Source organism: Columba livia, chromosome 4 (genome assembly GCF_036013475.1).
Source record: "Columba livia isolate bColLiv1 breed racing homer chromosome 4, bColLiv1.pat.W.v2, whole genome shotgun sequence".
Lineage (NCBI taxonomy): Eukaryota > Metazoa > Chordata > Aves > Columbiformes > Columbidae > Columba > Columba livia.
In genome coordinates this window covers 64,033,527-64,056,656 of record NC_088605.1, presented here as the reverse complement: position 1 = coordinate 64,056,656, position 23,130 = coordinate 64,033,527, and the positions used below count along the sequence as shown (strand labels likewise).

The window sequence follows — 23,130 nt, the reverse complement described above, 5'->3', positions numbered from 1 at the left end:
TTTAATATTTTATCTCTGGGCTACAGCTGACTTAAACTAGGAGCATTTGAGAGGAGAGCAAACTACATGTAACTGTGGTAACTGAATGTGTTACCTTGTAGGAATTTTATTAACTTCAGGTCTTTTGACCTTGTCTTACACATCATCAATCACACTTAAACTGAAGTAGCATTAACAGTAGTGCTTTTTTAAGCATTTTGCTTCAAGTGTGCTAACACTCCAACTCAACTTAGGCCTTTTTTGCACCTTATAAGGAAGTCTGAGTAATTAAGTGGAACAGTGGGAGCCAAAATGGTATCAAGTAAGGGAATGGGGCTTGAGAGTGTCAGAAGTTGACACACTGGCTTGCACAGGCAGTATAGGCACAGTTAATGGAGGTGTAAAACCTTGAGAAAAGAGGTGTTTCAATACAGCTTTTTCAAATCCGCAGGCTCAACTTAGAGCTGAATTAGCCTTGACTTAGTCAATCCTCCTTATTTGTCTAGTCTCCAGAGACAATTTTGATTATTTTTGTCATGTCCAAATCAAGGACATAGTTTGCGAATAAAGATTTTTGGCACTAGAAACATCAAGAAAGATGTGCAAGTAGCATTTTCATATTAAAAAAAAAAAAGCTTTAAATAATTCCCCCAAATTCTTTTTTGGTTGTCAACTGAAAGAACAGTTAAAAACAAGAAAATCTTCTTGTGTGTGATCTTACTACTCACAGGTGGAATGACATGGTAAAATGACTTGGTTTATCAAAGACTTGTAATAGCCAAGTAGTATGTATAGTTCTTATGCAGACTCTAGGGCTTTTTTTGAATACAACTGTAGATATAAACATTTGCGCATACACACAAATACAGTTTTCTTAAAAAGAAACGTTTTGTTTTACTACTTTTAAATCAACTGACTTTTCAAGTAGCACATCAAGCTTGGTAAGGTGTTAAAAAATTGCATTATGAGCCACACTGATTATCTTCACTGCAGACATAATATAATCTAGTTGGATGTGAAAGCTCAATGTACAAACAGTTGAAGAAAGCCTAAGAGGTAGATAGCAGAGGCTGGAAAGGCATAAATGCTTAGAAAGAAGAATCAGGTAGTTTGTAAGAAACAGTGTGAGTTAAGTGCTGTTTCACCACATTGTTAACCAGAAGAAAAAAAAGAAAAAACCCCAGAAGCCCTACCTTAGAATAACAAGAACATGTTTTGTAAGAATGAGAAGATGATTATCCATAACAAGCAAGCCATAGCTTAAAACACAGCAGACCTTGGAAAATAAAAACAACTCTCATGACCAAAGAATTTCAAACCTTGCTTTCTTATTTTACTTATTATGTATACTATTAACATGCACAGGCTACCCTCCTTTCCATGGGTATTCTGTATTCCATAGGTATTAACTGAAGAAGAGTCTTGAATCTAGTTTTATTCTTAACCCTTTAAATAAGTTAACACTACAATAATCCCTCCATGTACCCAAACATTTTCTCACTCCTAAGTTAGAAGTTAGCTAGCTTGAAGAACAACAGTAATAACCCCCCCCAAACATACATACTTTGTCCAGACATTCAACACAAACTGGGTTGTAATCATGTTGTAACCATTTTGAAGACTTCCGTTTCTCATTTTCAAAGTAGCACCAATTTCTCATAACTGAAGTAACTTTCCATTGCTGTAGCTCTGGGCACTTCCTTTTGCAGTCTGTTTTCACCACCAAAACACAGTATTTCTGGTACTATTTATTACAAATTAGCATATAAAATAAATGCTTATAAAAGCAAAGTTCTTTCTTATAACATCTTGCAATCCTGCAGCAGAAATACAAGGGAGAATACAACTTCTGTATTCCCTTCAGCCAGTATATAAAAAAAAATCTTTTAACTCAATAGTCTTTTAGTGTTTGAACAATCAAATAGGAATATTTAATTACATGTACTAAATTCAGTAAGCATCAAACATTAGACACATTAAACAGCAGCTATAACTCTCATACTGGAGTTATTCCAGATTTTTTTTTCCTCAGTAGTATTGAAACAGATCAATCCATACAGATGATTCTAGGCCCCATTATGAAGGAAATTTATTCTTTCACGATTTAAAATAAACACTGAATTATTCAAACATTGTAAATTCCTGTTTCTTGTACCGTATTATCAGAAAAAATAAGTCTACACATAACAGTCAACACCAGGAGCCAGTTTTCTCCTTTTTAACTTCACCAACCCTGGTCACTCAGCACAGTTGGTTCCTTCTCACAAATGACAAACAAAAGTGTAAACTACCTTGCTTAGTATTTCCTTCTGGGAACTGTATGTAATTCAACTCTGTGCAGGTTCTCTTTCTTGTTACAAAAAGGCACTCGACAAAACAGTAGAAGAAAAACTGCACATATGATTTCCTGTAGTTCAAGTAACAACCACTGAGACTGTGATTTTCAATGGCTCTTAACCAACTTAAATACCCAAATTCCAAATAAACTGCTTGTGAAGTAGGCACCCACCTTCCTCTACCATTCTGTCACATTGCATTTTAAATCCTGGAGGAGATTTGTTATAGATATGTAAGTTTCCAAAATGAGACATTTTGTACTAACCAGTGCTTACAAGCTAGCAAACAACATCAGGAGGTTCACTTAAGAAATGATGTTTTCATACAAAGTGCATGCAGCTCAACTAATCTTGTAGTTACAAAAGAGTTACTAATCCTGATTCACAGAATCAAGATAATATTTATTTTCATTCTTTCTGAAAAGAACGCACTTAACCTGTGACCTTCACAGCTGCATTCAGTACACAGACACGTCATTTGAACTATACACACTTCAAATGTGCCATTGTATTGACCTAACTTGTTCACATCCCTTCTGCTGCTGCTAGGAAAGCAGAACACAAAAGCTCTACTGCAGCAGGTGTAAACATCGGTTAAGATATGACCAAGTATCATGTTCTGTCAGTGTGTAAGTACAGGTCTACAGTTCTTAGCATACAGCCAACAAGGTCATTGGTTAGGTACTCCTTGTTAAAAAGCAGTAATAAACTAAGTATTATTTCTGTTTGAGTTTACTTTTGTTGTTGCTTTTTAAAATACTTATTTAACAATTCTCTTCTTGCATCCTTCCATATCTGACAGAAAATGCAATAAGTCTCTTGTATACTATCTCCAAGAGTAAGAGGGAGACTACAACTACTCCACAGATTAAGCTAAATGCCCAGCGTGGTCCCAGGTGAGTGTATATTTGGCTCACAAAGACAGGCCCAAGTATTCGTGCTCCACTTCCAGAGGCAGTTAACCATCCCATGTAGACACCCTACAGAAGATCAAAAGCTTGTGTTAGTGACACAGGAATTATTTAGCTAGCCAATAATTCCCACCAATTATCCTCATTAGAAAATTTAGAAGTGTTTTAAGTGATCTTTTGTAAAGCATTCAGATAGTTAGTTTCGAAGAGCACTGCTCAGCTTCTCCAAGCATTAATTCAAAGGCTTCACTGAGCTATATACTCCACAGCTTTCTAATGAAAAGGCATTATGGCTCAAAGCTTGTAGGCTCTTACAGCAAAATATAATGTGGAAAAAAATAAGATAAGTGGTGAAAAAGGAATACTTTTTTTAAGCAGTAACATGAGCTTGCTATGTGTTTCACCACAGTAAAATGTCAATAACTTAGAGGTATCACAGCATTTGTAGTCTTTTTATAATATACTTAGTAAGTGGAACTTTCTTCCATACTGATATTCTAAATATATAATTGGTTGTTACAAAAATGACTCTTCCAGCACAGTTGTGAAAGCCATAAGCTTTGGCCTTAGTTGTTTTGAAACTTTGTCACGGCTAAGTTTTGCCGTAAATTGTAGTACAATCTTTGCTTTCTCATTCCTCTAGGGAACTTGCCTTGGATTTTAAATAATATTAGAGTTCCTGGAAAGTTCTGCCCCGATTGAAATGTACTATTATTTCAGTAATGACTAAAGGAATTTTAGCCAGATCCCTTATTGTAATAAAGAGGGTGCAAGTCTTGGAGAGCAAATGAAATAAACTGTTCAGATATCACGCTTACCTGAGGCTTTGGTCCTAGAATTTTTGAGTATAAAGTGTAGGACATGACATTACACACTGGATAGCCCAATCCTATTAGGATGTCAGAGCTGATATACTGGGCCAGATAGATCATAGGAGTATTCAGGCACCAGGACTGTGTGACGGGGCAGCCTACGGGTTCCACTGTGTGGTTGGATGGAGGCTCCATCGCTTCCAAAGTCCAGAAAGGCATTAATGTGTCAATGGAAGTTCTGGGAATTGAGTTATTCTTTATTTCTGTAAAAATAAGTTATGCATAGCATTAAGAAAAAAATACAGTAGAAAGCTTTCAACAAAACATTATGACAATAGTTTAGCATGACTCGAATTATACCTTGCCACTGAATATTTGGCAGTTTTTTCCCCCAAGGCAGTAAGATAAAGAATCCAACCAAGACAATCAGTAAGCCTCCATGGAGTATGGCACGTTCACCAGTCCTATCAAACAATGAAATCACAATTAACTATATAATTTAATTAAAGTAAAATTTATGAAGGTGCTAATGACACAGCCCATTAGTTTGTTGAAAAGGTGCCTGACCAAAACACCTGCAACAAAAATTGCAAAATCACAGTATCTTAAAACCTGTTTTTCTTGTGATTCAAGGGTTAAAGACAGGTAAGCAAGGTGGTTACATTAACAGAATAAAGAACAGCAAGCATCATGGCTGTGTCAGAATCAGATCTACTTCTTTGTCATAGTAAGCCCAAATTCATTAGCAAGTAAAGGATGTCAGTAATGCAGATTTGGCCTTGCCATATAGCTTTTCAGACTTAGCTAATAACATAAGGAAAAAAAATACCAATAAACTCCAAAACTTACTTTTTAGATAGTGCTTTAACCGCCATGAAAACAATAACTGACTCAATGCCAACCACACTAAGGATTATTCCATTATAAAAAACAGCTTGTTTCCTGGTCCATGAATACATATCCATTGTCAACGGAGTTGCTATACTAAATTCATGGGAAAAAAATGACATTAATTAACAAAAAAGCTTCTTCTATACAGCCATTTCCATACATATATTGTCCCAAACAGCAAGCACAGGGCTACAGAAGCCTTTCCTTTTGATGGACATATCAGAAAGCACAAGATAGTTATAAACTAATTCTGTCATGCATCATTTATTAAAACTAAATCCACTAGACAAAATCTGCAACTGCATTACACCAGCCATACACTGAAGCATGCTTAATCTACTTCCAATAGTTTACAAAAAGATGATGGAGTTAAAGCAAAGCAAGAGTAATAGAAAGATAAAGGAAAATCAGACCCAGTTAGTATAAAATTAATAAATATTTAGACTGTTTCAGTTTTGGCAACAGTCTCTAGAAACTCAGTTTTCTAAAAATAATTTTAATTACGACAGACACATACTGTTAAAAGAAATTTTAGCTACATTACAGTTAAGAAAACTTACACAATAAATCTTATATCTTCAAGGTATTTTATAGATTAAAAAAAATACTTCAGTCGGAGGTAATGTTGTTATATTTTACGTATTTTCTTACAAAAAATTTGGGAGTGAATAACACATCTCTTTAGGTAAAAAAATAAGTCATGTAAAATAGTGTATTTAAAGATACAGTTACATTAACTATATCAAATGATTGTTTTAATAATTGCTGAAATAAGAGCTTCACTGGAGCTTTTGGAGCTAATTAGAATCATACTAAGAAATTACCCAAAATTAGAATAAATAGTATAGAACAAGGTACTCTTGAAAACAGTTTCTCCAAAGATTTTAGGCAGCCCAAGTTAAGCTACTTCTGGTCTGCACTTCTATTAATGAAGAGTACAGTTAAAAAAATGAGTGCAACAGAAAAGCTTTTACAGGCAGGTCCAGTCTAACTACATTATATGTCTAAGTATTTTGAGAGAAAATAGACAAACTTACGTTTCAAAGACAGCAAACACAAACAAGATGACAAAGAAAAGAAAATTGATTGCTACCACAGCAACATGGTCAACATTTCCTTCTGGGTCCTGATCCACACCACCACTTCCTGCAATAAAACAAAATAGTCATCTAAACTGTAAACTGAGCTTTTTTTATACCACCACCAATTACAAACTGTAATGCTTTCCTTACTCTGTTAAATATTAAACATGCAGTTTGGCGGGCAGCTAAGCAGCTATGTTTTGACAATCTATGTATAACATTCTTCCGTCAAAATGGAATTGTTGAAACTTCAATTTCTCAGACAACAAGGAAAAATTATTTCCAAGTTGTTCATACCATCCTTTGTCCTGCTGTAATGCTGGGACTGACAAATCCTGAGTGACAGCAAAATAAGCAAACTTCTTTAAATGTCTCTACAACGGAAACAGAAACGCTTTCTGTTCCTCTCTCAAGGTCAAAAGTGTACAACTTTGTTCCTCTAACCCCAGCATAGCATTTCCATACATGGAACACCTGTGTGTGGTATGCACATACAGCTCCCTTTCTAAACAGAAAACAAATACAATACTGAAACTGGAGACTTCCATAGATTTTAAAAGAGGTTTAAGATAATCTTTCATATACTTTTTAGTCTTCAAGTAAAAGGAGTACTCACAACATTTAAAAAGTTTGAACTGTGTACAAAAAGGGTACATATTGGTATATAAAAGGGCACAAAAAGGGTATATATTGAAGATAAGCTGTTTCACTGTATGTGGCCATTACTATACTTCAGTGTCAGCAACCAAATTTACTTATACAACATACGCCTTTTAATAAGATGCTGTAGGAGAAAGCTGATATGCAGTAACAAAATTACTCAGCATGATACAGAGCAGAAGTATGGCTAGAGAGTAGAAGTTAAGGGATATTTTTTTGATGTCCATATTCACTTAATCCTGTCTCCTGGAAGAGACAGTTCCAGGGTGAAAATCCAGAAGGATCCATACAGGTTTTACTTCTTTGCTGCCAGACAGGACTAGGGACACATATGGACACAAAGCAATTTCTGGACCAGTTAGAAAGAGACATAGTCTATTTTCCAGTTGGAGTTCCCAGTCCATCAGACTTTAGAATACTTCTAAATGCTTGCATGTAATAAGAGAGTACTTCAAAATTATCATCACAAGATAAGTTTTCAAGAAAACAGATACCTTCTCCTTCAGAATTGATACTTTTGCATTGACGTCCCATGTCATCCACACGATGCTCTCTAGAAATGTAGAACTGTTTAATTAATACACATATTTATTTGATCTACTATTGACTGAAGTTTCTACTAAAATATTTCTAAATGGCATAATCTTAGATTCTACTTATTCCCAGCTCCTTCAAACATCATCCATGTAGTCTACATCTGACTGCAGTGAACACCATCATATTCAAGAAAGAAAATATTCTAGCAGGTGAATATCACATATCTGTGTGAATCTCTCTCCTCTCCTCACTGCCACCAATGACATAATGCATAAAAATTCCTTCTCGGAATCCTTAAGAGAAAGACACAGATAGTGAGAACCCTACAGACAAGCTAACCTTATTTCTCTTCAGATAAAAACATGGGCAGATACCATCAACATTAAAAATAAACCAAGGCTAAGCTAATAATCTAAAAGCTCAAACTTTTTTCATCAGTTTACATTCTAGCTGTTACATCACTTAATTTATCAGCATAATGAAAAAGACTTGTATTAGAGCAGGTAGAAACCCTAAAAAGTAAATAACAGCTTATAGTTTAAGTGCTCCTCCTTCTGAGCAGCATATTATTCATTACAAGTCAGCCACTAAAACAGGTAGAATATTTCTCTTTTTTGACTTGATTACCTGAATATGGCAAAGATGAGAACAATATTAATTACTCCTAAGAGAGCTCCAAATAAAACTGGTGCCGTATACATGTTCAGCTGAAGACGAACTAATTTCCATGTTATTCCTTCTTCTCCAATAAGTGTAAAACATGTCTGAAAAACTTAAAAACATAATTGTATTAAGAACATCTTGAGAATCATTAATATAAGAACACATCAAATAAACACATAAAACTGGATAAGCAAAGTTGTTCTAATTGCTAAGTGAAATTTAAACGTTATACTTGTCAAACATTTTACATTTTGAGAATCTTACTCTAAATAAACTGACAGATACCAGTGGGATCTCAACTACCCAGAACACTATTTGGTTAGATATAAAAATACTGCATAAGCAACAGCACAACACTGAAAGAACAGGAACTGAATTCTGAGTGTACGAACGGTTAAATTTCTGGACCATGTGCAGATGGTTGATTCACTCTTTTTATTCTTCCCCCTATATGGAAAACCTTGGTCATGGGACTGGACTATCCCTCCTGCTAAGGGCAAGCTAGAGAGAAAAGAAGTTTGGGTTGTTTTAATTTGGTTGGTTGGTTTTGTGGGTTTTTTGTTGTTGTTGTTGTTGTTTGGTGTTTGTTTTTTTTTTTTAATCAATGTTTACATCGGTGCAGAGAAAAAGAGGATAAGATCAGGTCATCTGCTTACTACTAGTTAGGAAACAGACTGACATCCCATATCAAATTAGGAAAGTGAATTAGTTGACTTTATACTCTATGTAAATCACACAAAAAGTGCAGACTGTTTGTTGCTGTAGACACTTCAATGCTCTATTAACAGCACTAGTAATAATCAGATAGAGAAAGATCTTTCAGCCCTAAACATTCACCTCATCATATTATTATTATACACAGAGCATTTCTGCTGTACTAATTGGACAATCTTAACCTCCAGCTATAGGAGACAAGTAATCTGTAGAGGCTGTTTAGGACAACACTGCTGTTCCCTTTCTATAACACAAGACAAATCTAACACATTTCTCCCTTGAAGCAGATAGAGCATCTCAGAAGACACAGGTATCCCTGATGTAACCAAGACGCCGTGAGCTCTTTATTCCCTCAGCTTTCTGTAATATCTGTGCTATGTCTTAACTTTTTTGCCAATATGAAGATTATGTGATTGATACTACAAGATCAGAAAGACCTGTTGGATGTTATTTTCTACAAAATGTGAGACACAGTGAAATTTTCAGTCATTTCAGAAAGGTGGAAATGTTTGTGCGAGTACAGTAATGTTAAATTCATTTCTTTGTGAACAAAGAGCAATTGGTCATAGACTCTTTAGTGCTTATCAGTTACAAGAAAGTATCTAGGAACTTCTTGTTCCTGCAGCCAGCAGTCCAAACCAGCTAGTTTTTAACTACAAACAGTTGGAATTTCTTTAGACTGGAATATTCCATTTATGTGGGCATACACAAGTATATATGAGTGACTCCCATTTATTTGGTTTTGATACTACTAACAAACCTTAAAATGCCTTAAAATCCCCAACATACAGCTGCTGAGGTTTCCTATTTCCAATGCCTAATTTCATCCTAAAAAGTATTAGAGAAGTGAGGAAAGAAGATATGCTTTACCTGGTCCTAATATGAACCCAACTGCTTGGCAGGCACTGGTGTTGGCCATGGCACTTGTTCTTTCTGTAAGAGATGTGGCACCCGCAATATACGATCGAACTACAGCCACATTTCCTTAAAAAAAACAAAATCAAGGAAGTGTTCATGTAAATACTAAATTATGTCCTTAAATTATCCAGGTACATATATTTTAGTCTTTTTTTTTTCATACTTTACAAGAAAATAAAAGCCAGCACTCCCTCTAGTATTCATACAGAACTGCACGATTACAAAATTTTATTAATATCAATTTTATTAAAATCTAGAATTGGCCAAGTCTATGCTTCGTTAAGTAATACATTTTCAGTTACCTAATGGTAAACCTTGTACTAAAATATCATGTTAACTATCTTATAGAAGATACGGAAATAATTAGTTTTCAGAAACATACGTTCTGCTGGGGTTACCTGCTCCAAATCCCACAAGAGCACGTGCAGTCAGCATGTAGTATTTGTTGTGTGAATGAGGTACATGGACGTAGGCATAAAGACAATTAGCAGCTACAGAAATGGCAGTTGAAACAACAAGAGGTTCTCTCCTTGGCCTGTAATTGGACCAGAAGCCAAAGAGGGGAGAGGCGATCATTTGGCCAATGCTATATGAAGCTATAATCCAGCCCAAGAAACTCGCATCTGCTGTTGGATCAATCTGCAGAAACAAATTAACCAACTATATGGGTAAAGAATTTTAATATTTTATAATATCATCAAAACCATTTTAGGATCAGTACCTGAAATATCTGAGTCTCTGCAATGTAATTAATTCTGAGGGTAGATGGCACTATGCAACGCAGTGTCAAACCTAAGCTATCGCTACATGTTAGTGCGTCTGCATGGCACTGCAAGGTGTTACAGAAACACTCCACTTGTGCTCTCTGAAGCAGTTGTTTTCATATAGCACTTTGTCTGGGACAACACAACTTGGCTAATTGTCTCCAGCAATGCACCAAACCAATAAAAAATGCTTTGCTTCTGAGACTGGAAATGGCTCGCAGCAAATTCAAACAGTTCTCATACCGCACTGCTGATGTTATAGACGACAGACACAATTTAGGCAGCACGGTAGACAGTTTTCAGGCCAGGAACAAGGAATCACTTAAATCATCTCTGCACACATCTGAGTCTGTCCAGATTAACAAGGCTGATGATGCATTTTCTCTTCTCCAAGAATTCAGCACCAGCCTCAATTTTAACAGTATCTCTAGGACCCTGCCCAGGATAAGTTCTTTCACATTTGCATCCGGAACTGCCTCTACAATTCCAGGAGTAGTAAAATCCTAGAGCAGATTAAAGTTTTAGAGAGCATTTATGCCACTTTTAACAACAATGTAATAAAGAAAAAAACAAAACAAAACAACAACAAATTAAAAACACTATCCAGGAACACAGGCAATTTCTTATTAAGAATATCAGGAAGGTCTACATGCAACAATCTGACATTTCCAGAGCAACTTCTACCATCAGCTCCATTTTTTTTTTTTGTTCCAAAATGCAGACAAGTCTTGTATATTATGTTTGAACACTACAAATGCATTGTTTTTTATTGATTCATTGCCCAAGAAAACAGTGAAATAATATTGGAAAACCAAACACGTTTGGATTATGATGTACCTTGATCAATTCGGTAGATCAACTGACTGATTTTACATCAAATAATGAAAGATAAGTGGATGGCAAAAATAAAACTCTCATATAACCACACACTTCCCCTTACTGTTTCTCTTTCCTAAATAAAATGGCAAGTTTTGTACTACATACTTTCTGAGCAGGAGTTTTGTGTTCTTATTAATTTTTAAATAAAACAACACATATTTACAAACCTTTTGGAGATATGGCCACACAGACATAATTACAATTGAGAAACCTGTAATGCAGTAAAAACACAACTGAAGTTACTTTACTTGCCATGTTTATGAGTAATTTGCATACGTGAAACAGTTGCTACAGGTTCATTCTTCTGCTCTTAAGCGTATTATAGTCTAAAGCTGCACATCAGTCTATCACCTCAAAAAACTAGGTATTATGTGCTTGCTTAAGCAGTGGTAATTCCTCCTAACAGGAGGAACTATTTTTAAAAGGACATTTTATAGGTCTGTACACACTAAACAAAAAAACTCTCATGAAAAGAATACTGATGTGCCAAGCAAACTACATGGGATTTTTCTTCTCAATGGAAAGACAAGAAGGTTCCCAGAGCAAAAAGAATTTCTTGATATACTGACATACTTGTATTAATTTAGCAAAGATATTTTAATTCAGCAAGTTTAAAAAAAAAAAATCACTAAAGTATCCTATGATTTTCAAGATCATTTCTAGGCCCACAGAAAATCATCAGAAGTCAAAAATCAACAGAATTCTCATTTCCAGGGGCAATTATTTAGGAAAGAAACACTAGTTTGTTTTGCATTGGAGATGTAAAATCCCATAGGAGAAAACAAGCTCTCACACACATTTGAAATAGATAACATACATTTCTACAAAGATCATACCTCTTAAGAACTCAGCATTATTTCTATTTTCATCCCCTAGTAGTTTCACTCTGGCTGATAAAAGTGTGACATTTGTTTTGCTTGGTTCTGAGCATTAACCTTATTCTGCCATTATCTTTTACCCCAAACTATTATAAAGCCATACAACAAAGATTTAGGTAATAGTCACTTAGTCTCAAAACAGAGTATTATTTATCTTATTAAATGTAACTTTCTGCTTGATTTGCTATTGATATCTTTTAAAGAATCAGATAACGCAGCTTTGTAAGGTTATAAAAGAACAGTAGCATTACAGGAGCTATGTAGTTGCAATCCAGAAAACCATATAATTTTCATACCAAAATGTATTCATTAAGCAAATAACATTGAAATCCACCTGTGTTTACTCACCCACACTACTGAGGAACATAGTAAGATACATAATCCAGATGGACCGCCACCTGCTCTTATAGTGCTCTTGTGTTTCCACAACATCCCTGGTTTCAACCAAAAGCCAAGAGAGAAATAAATCATTATCAGACTCTCTTCTAGTTGTTCCCACAGAACATTGAAAACATTTTTCACAAACCTCTCAGCACAATTGTGTAAATCGTTTTGCAGGAATGGACTTCTACACAGTAAAGAATACAAAGAAATCATTTTAGAAGCAAACTTATTTTTCACTGAAAAATACTAGATTGACAAATCAAAAAACTAATACAAATGCTATCACATACCATTGCATTCAAGTGTTACACAAACAGCTCTTTATCTAAAGATCTTCAATCCTGCAAACTCTTCACAGACACTTTGAAGCATCACAGATCTCAGGTAAAGGCTTTAGGAAGTGTGTATTAAACCATAAACCCCTAGATATCTTCTCAGAACTGTGACTGTAAAGCAAAAAAATCAAAATCTGAAAAATACTGATGAGACTAAACAGATATGGCCAGTCTATGCTTACCACGAGAAAACAACTAAAGTAAAAATGTCTGTAAAAAATATTGCTAAAGATTGTAAAGGCTGCAAAAAATTTTACAATAGAAGTTACAAACTTGATGAGCACTAATACATTTTTCTGAAATTCATAAGCACCTTCTGAGACCCGCATACTTTTTCAGATGCAAGAACATTTCAGGGTTCCTCGCTTGTTTTCATTTTGAAGTGTTCTAAACAAAATAATCTCTGTTCAAAAGATGCAGACCTAGGTTACATATGCCTGAACACAGTTTATAAACATTGTTTACCTAGGCCTTAGGCATATACACAATTTTAAAGCTAATATAGCTATTCCACAGCATGATTTGTACATTTGTTTCTTCGGAGATGTTTAGACCATTGAAGTGTCCTGGTTCAATGAAACTCTAACCATATAAACAATGTTTCTAAATGTAATCTTATTGCCTGTCACGCATAGGAAGAAGTCTGTCAAACTCTTGTATATGCTATGTGCATGTTATGTTAGGTTATTTTCAATATTTCAGTTAAATCAAGCAGCACACTTCAAGTATGAGAACACTTCAGCAAAGACCACAGCAGCTGCTATCCCAGCACGTTCAAGATGCTGTTGTTTTCTTGACAGAAGGAAAAAAAAACCCAAGCGATCAACTGCTGCCTCCACAAGAAGAGTGCTATTAAATATACAGATTACAGCACCACAATAATCGATTTTTGTGGTTTTTTTCAGAAACTTCCCAAGCGAGTGCGTTTTTTTCCACAGACAGAACCAGCCCGGCCGGCAGCTTCCCCCACGCTCGGGCTTTCCCTGCGGGGTGAAGCGCCCACGCAGGGGCCAGAGAGGCTCGTCACCCACTGGCGGTTCCTCTCAAGACCCGTGGGGGTGTCTCCCTAAGCCCCCGCACGGGGAGGGAAGCACGGCCGCCGTCATTCGCGGAGCCGCAGGCGCCGTCATCCCGGAGCGGGACGGACAGCAGGCGCCTCTTGGCGCAGCGAGTCGCCTCAGCGCGGAGAGCCGTGGGAAGGAAGGAACCCACCTGCTCGCCTCCTCCTCCTCCTCCGCCCCTCCGGGACCCAGCAAAGGCTCCTGTCCTTCAGCAGCCACCTCCGGACTGGAAACGGCAGCCGCCATACCGACCTGCGGCCGCTCCCGAGCCCCGTAGTGCTGGGATCCGCCCCCAGGCCGTCCCGCCCGCCGCCGCTGGCACCGCCAGAGGGCGGCTGAGGGGCGTGAGCGCGGGGCTAGCGGCCTCCCGCGTGACTGCCGAGCGCATGCGCGCATGCGCCCGCCCGCCGTGAGCCCGGCCCCCTCTTCTCCCTCCGCCTCCTCCTCCTCCCCTTCGCGCCAGCTCATGTGGTGCCCGAGCACGGGCGGGCGTAGCGCGGGATCCCGGGTGAGTGACCTTTGTGGGGTGGCCGGGAGGAGAAGGGACAAGACGTTTTCTGCTCGCCCAGGTAGAGGCAGTTGGTCTCAGCGCGGCTCTCAGCTGAGGAGCAGCTGCACCCCACTGGGGCTTTACCCCCACGGCTGCGCCCGGTCCGGGGGCGGTGCGGACGCGTCCGTGCTGCCAGCCCCAGGGTGATCTGCTGAGCGCTGTCCTGGCTCGGGGGACGGACTCGGTGCCCTGTGAGCCCTCGGAGGCTGAGGGGGCGCGGGCGGCCGTGTCCCCGCCGGGCTTGGGGCGTTAACGGGCCGCTGGGTGGCTCGCGCCTCGCCCCACCGCTTCCCGCCGCGGCTGCGGGAGCGCCGGGGACCCGCTCGAGGTGGCCTGACGGGCTGTCCGCGAGTCCCGGTGAGTTTGCGGGGCCTGCCTGCAGGACACGGCCGGTGGAGCCCGGCACTTTGGACCCGTAGGTGTTGGGGTTGGGCTCCCCAGCCGCTGGTAGCCGGATAAAGCGAGTGCAGGGAGCGGCTCGGCGTAGTGCTGCTGGCTTAGGCCCCTTTGTTTATCCGCGGGCTCCTCTGTATCCCAGCGAGTGAAATTGTTGTGGGGCTTGTTTTTGACTCGTTGTCGTGACTGCTCGGTGACTCTTGTTTTGTTTTTTTTTTTCCAAGCCCTCTCTCTTCTGCTAGAGGGAAAGATAAAAACTGTGACCTGGTATTAATTGGAAGAGAGTTTTCGTTCTTGTTGTTTTAGTGTTTTTTAGTAATGGAACAGGGAAAAGTTAAGACTCTCAGTAAGCCTTTTAAAATTAATATGTATTCCTGGCTCTATCAGGTTGATTTCTTGGTTGGATCTGTTTCATATTAGTGTGTAGAAGCAGTAGTCTGTGTATATAATAAAGTCTTTATGTACTTTTCAGGGGTGCACTGGATGAAAGGAATAACTGACCTTTATGTTTTGGATTTTGGATGATTTCTTGTGTTTGTTTCTATGAAATAAGTGTACACACAAAAAAAATATATAATTAGTATTAAGTATGAGGGTTCTGCAAGCAAAGAAGAACACTCTTCCTAGAGCAAGAGCCTGGTTTATAATTTATCTCTAGGTTTCCTTGTCTTCTGTGGAAAATACTGTTTTCAAATGTAGAGGGTTTTTTAGTGGATCACTTCTCAATGTGCTTTTGTGTCTGTCACAATTTTTTTTCACAACTTAGAACATGTAAAGCTTACCATGTTAGCAATGTACTCATTGAATATTTGTTACACAGCTAGTGTTTCTTGGCCCACACAACTATCCAGCATCTTTGTCAGGTCATTGCTTCCAACTGACCTGTCTTACAAAGGGATCATGATGTGACATGTGGTACCAGGTGGTGGAAATCCAGTCTAGTTCTGAAACAAGCTCTGCTGATTATTTTCTCAAGTTCAAACTGTCACTGCTAAAATAAACGTTTTACTTCTACTCTGAAGTTACACATATTCAGCCTCCAGCAGCTGGATTTTTTTTCTGACAATAAAAGAACTTGTAACTGTCATTCCTTGTAGACACTGATGGGCAGTGACTGAAGCATTTCCAACCTTTTTGTTACTAAGATGATAAACAAAATGGGGGAATGACCCTTAATTTGTCTCAGTAGTATTTCTGAGAAGTTCTATACAACAGACATCACATACTGTCACCATTTACTGCAGGGCTACAATAAACCGAGGCAGATGCTCTCCGTTAACCCCCCACTCTCCCCGCTAAGGAAAGGGAATAGGAGGAAAATGGAAAGAGACTTGCAGGTTGAAAAAGTTTTAAATGCTTTACTAGTGCTAGTAATAAATAGAGAAAATAATACAAAATGTACAAAACCAATCTTGAATTTCCCGTGGCAGTGTTGCCCTCAGAGCCAGCACTGCTTCAGCGGCTGCAGGGCAGGCACCCGGAAGTCCTGGGCTGGACTCCACAGCAAATTGGAACTTGATTGAGGGATGCAGCATCTGGAACCAGGCCTGGCATTGCAGGGTGGACAGGCAGGGTCCTCTTCAGATGCTGACCATGGTCAAAGAGAGCAAGACCCTCGTGATCTCCCAGTTTTATAGGGTGTATGATGTGGATGGGATGGAATACTCCGTTGGTCAATTTTAGTCACCTGTTCTGTTTGCCCCTCCTTGCAAATACGCCCCTCCCACTTATAGGACGTGCAAATATTTCCAGTAACTTTGGCTGCTGTAGTAAGAAATCTAAACCTGGGGCTCTTCTGCATACCATTGCTCACCTTATCATCTCCGGAGTGAACAATGTCTCTAAAAACACGCAGCTAAATAGAAGTTACATAGAAGAACTTAGCTGAAAGGAAAATTCACTGAAAGAGAACTGGTCTTGTTTTTAACAAAACCGGGACACATACTTGGAATATATTTTTTTTTCAGCGTTTCCTGTACTCTTTCCAGTAGTGCTTTAATCTTGAACCTGATTAATTGAAGTATCCTGAATTGCTTTGAAGTCTTTATTCAATCAATGCAATAAAATACAGCATAAGCGAGCCCTTTCACCTCAATCAATATTGCATTTAAATATAATTTACTTTTCTAGGAACTTGTTTTGGCATTCCCTTGGTGCAACAGCTCATCATGCCAGCCTTAGAACTCAGAGCAAAATCAATATCTTACTGTTTTTTCTCTTATTTGGCTTTTATTTTGGAGTGGATTTAAAAACAAACACTAAAAAACCGCACAAACCAACAAAACCAACCAAACAAAAACCCCCAAGCAAACCAAAACGTGCAAGGCTGCTTCTCTAGGCATCAAAATATTTGTTAAAATTTCTTTTCACAGTGGCTGGCATTCAGTATACCAATAGAACTGCAAATCTAATTTTAGTATATTTTTTGACTGTATGGATTGTTCTGTGTGCATTCACTCTGAAGTGTCTTTCCAGCCCATAGAGCGCACTCTGTATTGCTGTCCCTCTCTCTACCACCCGGTTCTCTTCTAGCACCAGGAAAATGTCAAGCTGTTTTCCTGCTCAAAAAAGCAGAGAAGGGACCTTGGAGAGGCTGGCAAACATTTCCCATCTGACACCCCAACAGCATGTGAGGTCAATGAATATCTCCAGAGTGGACAAGGAAAGAGATTGTATTGAGGTTGTGATTCTATTCGACCAAGCAGATATGCATCAGAATAGTAAGATTATGCAATCAGCTGTTTGGGACTGGCAGGGTAAAAACTATAGTGTTAAAATAGAAGGTTCCCACTTTGGCTCTCTGGTGATTTCAGGTATTTATTTCTGTCCTGTAATGACTGAACACAGAACTGTTGTGGTTTTCTAGGATGCTTGTTCTAGTATTCAAGTACCTTAAGTTGTCTATAATTTCTGTTTTGATTGTAACTTACTCTAGGGTTTGGGTTTTTTTCTGTGTATCAGTTCTTAAGTATTGGATTTTTAGAAGTGCAAATGAGTGTATTTATTAATCTGACACAATTCTATCATGTTGTATTCAGACAAGTTTATTTTAAGAATAACCATATTAAAGTGAGGCAAAAGAAATGAACTTTGGATTAAAATGGCAAAAAAAGCACTTCAAAGCACTCAAAAATAGTATAATTTATTTAAACCACTTAGTATGGAGTGATCTGGAAATACAAGAAAAAAGCTGAAGTAACTTACTAATAACCAAGTCTGATTATTAAATCTGTTGTTCTCGTAGGTATACACAGATCCTGGACTTCAGTTTCCTTTTAACAAGAAACGGGATTATAGTTTTCTTTCCCTTCCTCATTGGAAGAGCACAGTAGTGGCTCCCTGTTCACTTCAGTAAGTACTACTGTGAAAATAATACTGAGGTTGCCTAAAATCTTGTTGGCTTTAGCTGTATTTGAGCTAGTGTATTTGCTAAAAGATAAATGGTACTGTTAAGGATTTTTCCTCTGTGAAGGGAGTGGGAGCTGTGTTTTCAAAACTGTAAGAGATGGGTCAGTAAAAATTGGAAAGAAAGGGATAAAATAAGGGTTAGGATGTGTGCTTAAGATGCGAATGAAGACAAGCTTACAAAAATCAGCTTTCTCCTTATCAATGACTAGAGAGACTTTTCTTTTTTTAATATAAACGAATAATTACATAGCTAGAGATATAGTCTTCTAGTAGTTTAAAACCAAATATTGTCTCAAGCTTCCATTCAGAGATGTGTTTACAAAAGCCCATTTTGACTGAAAAGTTTTTGCCATCATAGCTGTGTTGACAGGACAGAGATCAATGCCAGTCTTTTTTTTTTTGTCTGTTCAAGTAAAATAGAGTTAGGACTGGTTGAAGATGTACTTCTTTGACCTTGTGTGCCTCTTTAGTAGGCTTGTCATCAATTTATGTAATAAATTTCTATTTATATTAGGCATGTTAAATTCCTATTCTTAAATTCCATTTTCCTAAAAAAGCTTGAGTTTGTATTAGCTTCATTCACATTTTGCTTAAAATGAATTTACCTGAATGTCACGGTTAACTTCTTGGACTAAAATGATATGGCTTCTCATTAATACAGATACCAGAATAAGAACCTACTTTGTGTTACAATCAATGAACTTGCTACTCAGGTTAACCCCTTTAACTGTCCTGTTCTTATCTGTTCTTTTTTTCTAGATGTCAGTTTGCTGCTAATGGGTGTAAGTAAATTAGATGTCTTGTACAGAAGGCTTCTCCTTACTAAACTTTTCATCAGAGGATGGGGAAAGCCAGAGGATCTAAAAAGGTGACTTGTTAAAAAATAACAGTGTGAACAGTACTTGATATTAAAAAAATACCTTAAAGTACCAACAATTGTTACTATCCTGTATTTAAAAAAAAAAAAAGGCAAAAAAAGCTAAAGGTTGTTCTGTTCCGGAAATCATTTGAAATAATTTGCCACCATACCAAGAAACGAACTGGATTTAAAACATTTCTTTAAAGGGATTTGCTAAATCTTCTGTGTCTAAAGAGACTCTTCTTGAGAGAATGTATATGTGTCCAATTACATTTTTTGCTTAAGCATATCTAATAACATATTTCAAGCAGTATGTCTGAAGAGTGGTGTCAAAGAACAAAACTTGCTGAATTTTTGCAGAGGAATTGTTCTATGTGACACTGAAGAGGATCTTGCTACCTTTCTGTAACTTATTTATGATAATGAGCTTTAAAAGTGTAAGATATAATCAGAAATTTCTCTCATAGCTCTAAGTAGTAAACCTATTTTCTTTCTTGTTTTCAGACTATCTCTTGCATTTTTAATTTGCTGTTTGTTTTTTTTTGTATTAGTTATTATTAAGAGTAACACCCGGAAGCTGAGCACTTGCATTTCCTAAGTTTGAAAATGAAGTGACTTAATATGTTCTGCATTTAATAGCCTAATTTTTATGTATTTGAAAATCAATAAAGAAAACTTCAAACAAAAGAATACTGAAAGAAAATTTTGTTCACTGTGGATAGCAGTGGAGTAATGTGATATTTAAGTCCAAGTGAAGCATTTGTTAGATTCACAGCATGTCCCTCATCTTGAAATAGCATTTGGATTGCTTTATATGTCTGTCTTCAGTTGATTTTTCTTCTGGAAGTAGCAAACTTCCCTGCAAAATGAGCGTTGGATTTTGAAAATGTTTAGTTTACTTCTGTTGGTTTAAGCGAAAGATGGGGTTTTTGTTTTGATTGCAGCATTTCTGTATTATATTATGTATCTGAAATGAGACATTTTAATATTATCAAAACCCTGTCATAACTTTTAAGTTATTGGTGAGATATGATGAAGTTTCACTCCCCCATCCTCAGCACAAATGCTTTATAGTTCTACTATTAGCTGTTGCAATACTAGGCAAGGCTTTTCTCTTGCTAATGTCAAACAGCAATAAAGAAGCATTACTGATAGTAAGAATGGTATTGGCTCCAGCTCTTTCTTTTTAAACGGGGTGGGCAAAAGTCTCACATAAGATCAAAAGCTTTTGAGGAAACAAGGCAGGTTTGCTGGCCTACTGATCTGAAAAGTGGAAGAAGAACATGGTCTATATATTGCCCACAAATGGGAAGAAGATGAGGTGTTCCCCAGCAGCCTGGGTTCACCAGGATGAAAAGGGAAGAGTTCCACCTCCTCCTGGCTCCTCACACTGGCTGTTGGGAGGAGGGAGTACCACTACCTAGTATGCATATGCCCTGTTGTACCAGAAGCAGTGACAGTGCTGTTTTGTTTTGTTTTCTTTAAACTGATCTGTCAAAATCCAATAGAAGAAGTGATTAAATCTCTCCAAGCATTGAGTTTGATTCATATTGCAGACTACGCTGTATAGATGTAATCTGAAGTGTAATGTGCACACCCTTGATGTGATGGCTTGATATCGTAATGCCTTATGCTCAACTCATTAGCAAGTGTTGAAATTCCTCAACACATACAAGATTTAGCCTTCAGTATCCTAACTACAGAGGTCATACATAGATATACTACTTTTAGAGGATTTAGTGTCAAGTAAAACATCTCTCTATTTAGCCTACCTGCATACCCGTGTCTCATACATTTACCCTTGTTTTCTCAGAAATACTTAATGTGCTTGCTCTTCTTTGTAAGAAAAGCAAAGGCTATAGGGTGTGGTGTGGTTTCTTTTGGTTTTTGTGTTTTGTTTTTTTTGTTTTGGTTTGGTTTTTTGTTTGTTTGTTTTTTTAAATGTGGTAATAAACTGAATTTTCTTTTCTTCTCTTTGGCTGGGTTTTCTTTGTTGTTGCGAAGGTGGACAGATCACTCCTGTTATTCTATACCACCCAAATCTGCTGGTTTAGTTGGTCAGGTAACATCTTTGGGTGTATTTACAACCATAAGAATGAGCAAGTTAGTCTTAGCATAGAGTATTTAAGGTTGAGAGGACCATCTTGAGGACATCCAGTCCAAACCCCTGCTTGAAACAAAGCTAACTTTGTAGCTGATTCAAGTCACTTGGCACCTCATCCATTTGAGATTTGAAAGTACCTTGGGCATGGAGATCATTCATAGAGTCCCTGGGCAGACTTCTCCAGTGCTTAACCACTACCATTGTGGAAATAAAAAAATCTTTCACTGTATTCCAGTAGGAGCTTACGTTGCAACACGGAGCTGTTGCCTCTTGTCCTGTCAATGTATACCTCTGAGAAGAGTCTTGTCACATCTTCTCTGTACAGCTCTGCAGCCTATTTAAGTAGCAGAAGAAAGCGACTACGTTTCCCCCTTAGCCTTCTGTTTCCCAGCCAATGCAAATCCCATTCCCTTGACCTGCTGGCTGCCTTCTTGCTAAATGCAGAGGGTGTGCCGTTGGTTTTTCTTAGTTCCAAGGATGTGCTGCTAACTGTTGTTGAGTTTCCTGTCAACTAGAAACCCCATGGCTTTTCCCACAGAGGTGCTACCTGTGTGGGAAGTTTCAAGCCTATATTGTTGCATGGAGTTACTCTGTCCTAGGTGCAAGATTTTGCATTTCTATTGTTGAGCTTTAAGATGTTTGTTGACCTGTTCCTCCAGCTTATCCAGCTTGCTCTGAACTGTAGCCCTACTTACTGGCTATTAACCTCACCCTCCAGTTTGTGTCATTCATGAGCTTCACTAAATGCTGCTAGTAAACTTGTTTCCAGCTAGACTTCAGATCATTGATCACTCAGATGCTGGCAATCCAGGCCTGTTTTTTACCTGTTCCTTCTCTGTCGCCTCAATGTACCTACAAGAATGTGTAAGTGTAGGAGGATTCTATGTCTTAATTTGGCCCTGAAAAATGTTTTCAAAATATCAGGTGTAAATACTGTTTAAAAGCTGTACAACTGCAAGCAGTGTACCTAAGCCTTTTTTTTTTTCTTTTTTTTTAACTTAAAAATGTTTTTATATATCTGCTTTATGGTAGGCTAATTAATCTGTAAATGCAAAGCTGGCTTCATAACTTTTATTTTCTTTGTGGCTTACTTTAGCTCCTGAAATTATGTATATGTATATTTTATATATATGTATTAAAAGTTTAACTTCTCTACTTGTTTCATTTCAACAGAATATTTGAATTCAGAAAGATTATTGGAAACAGGGAAAAATGCCAGACACTGGTTTCGAAAGATTACCCAGTGTTCATTGACAAGGTACTTAAAAGCAAGAGACAATGCAGTTTAACTAAATTTATTTTTCTGATGGTATATAAAGGTACAGTCAAAGTAGTACTTACTAGGCTTCTTTTATAGGATAGAGTTGAATCTTGATGTTATGTGAATCTACGTTTTCATGATGTTTGATGTTATCACAGCATGACTTGCTGCTGGGATTGACAACTGGGGACTTGGGTTAGGGAGTACACAGAGGTAGGGTGGTGAATGTACCTCTAACAATATTCAGTTAGCTTTTGCCGATCACTGGTTTTCTAACAGGTGACATTAACTGACTTCACAGGTGTTATTAGCCCTGTATCAAGAAAAGGATATTAGAATTTTTCTGAGAGGGAAGAAGTGGTGAGACTGTAGAGGCAAAAAAAAAAATCAATATAGTGTGAGTTCTTAAATACTCTTGGTTGGGGAAAGAACACCTTGTGCTCACAGGTGAGATACTGCCTTGAAGACTTTTCAGTCTAGAAGTGTGAATAGAGAGTCAGAAATGAAGAATAATTCTAAGGTCAAATAAATGTACCGGTGGGCAGTGCTATGGCAAACTAAATACTTTAACAGTTTTCTGGGGTTTTTTTGTCTTTTTTTTTTTTTTTTAATTAACCTGATGTGGATAGAACTAGGAGGCAATGGCAAAAATGTGAAATGGGGTTGGAAGGGATGGGAAAATGAACAGTTATGTTGGTTGCTAGCAGAAGATGGAAGGAAAACGGAAAGAATAAAGCAGTGGCTGTAC

At 37.8% G+C, this 23,130-nt stretch overlaps 2 protein-coding genes across 5 annotated transcripts in view; one reads left to right on the top strand and one right to left on the bottom strand.

Moving 5' to 3' along the window:
- Positions 1 to 1,290: 1,290 nt before the first annotated feature.
- On the bottom strand, positions 1,291 to 14,196 carry MFSD8 (major facilitator superfamily domain containing 8). Of its 2 annotated transcripts, none has more exons than XM_065062089.1 (12): positions 13,956 to 14,196; positions 12,373 to 12,458; positions 11,314 to 11,357; positions 9,902 to 10,142; positions 9,456 to 9,569; positions 7,836 to 7,980; positions 7,166 to 7,224; positions 5,967 to 6,075; positions 4,888 to 5,022; positions 4,399 to 4,502; positions 4,045 to 4,301; positions 1,291 to 3,295 (listed from the first exon to the last, which is right to left on the bottom strand). In XM_065062089.1, exons 1-12 carry the CDS (start codon positions 14,048 to 14,050, stop codon positions 3,080 to 3,082), a joined length of 1,605 nt encoding a protein of 534 aa, XP_064918161.1. In that variant the 5' UTR covers positions 14,051 to 14,196; the 3' UTR covers positions 1,291 to 3,079. The 2 variants fall into 2 exon arrangements, with proteins under 2 accessions (XP_064918161.1, XP_021148008.1); XM_021292333.2 differs by lacking the exon at positions 13,956 to 14,196 and adding an exon at positions 12,699 to 12,867.
- The window catches only part of ABHD18 (abhydrolase domain containing 18), a 24,733-nt gene continuing 15,777 nt past the window's right edge, over positions 14,175 to 23,130 (top strand). Inside the window, exons 1-4 of one of the 3 annotated variants that reach the window (XM_065062091.1) lie at positions 14,175 to 14,312; positions 17,995 to 18,101; positions 18,918 to 19,026; positions 22,295 to 22,379. In XM_065062091.1, the coding sequence (XP_064918163.1) occupies positions 18,935 to 19,026; positions 22,295 to 22,379 (177 nt within the window). In that variant the 5' untranslated portion in view covers positions 14,175 to 14,312; positions 17,995 to 18,101; positions 18,918 to 18,934. Of the gene's footprint in view, positions 14,313 to 14,351; positions 14,374 to 14,686; positions 14,712 to 17,994; positions 18,102 to 18,917; positions 19,027 to 22,294; positions 22,380 to 23,130 lie in introns of those variants that run through there. The other 2 variants (XM_065062093.1, XM_065062092.1) reach the window with 2 other exon arrangements.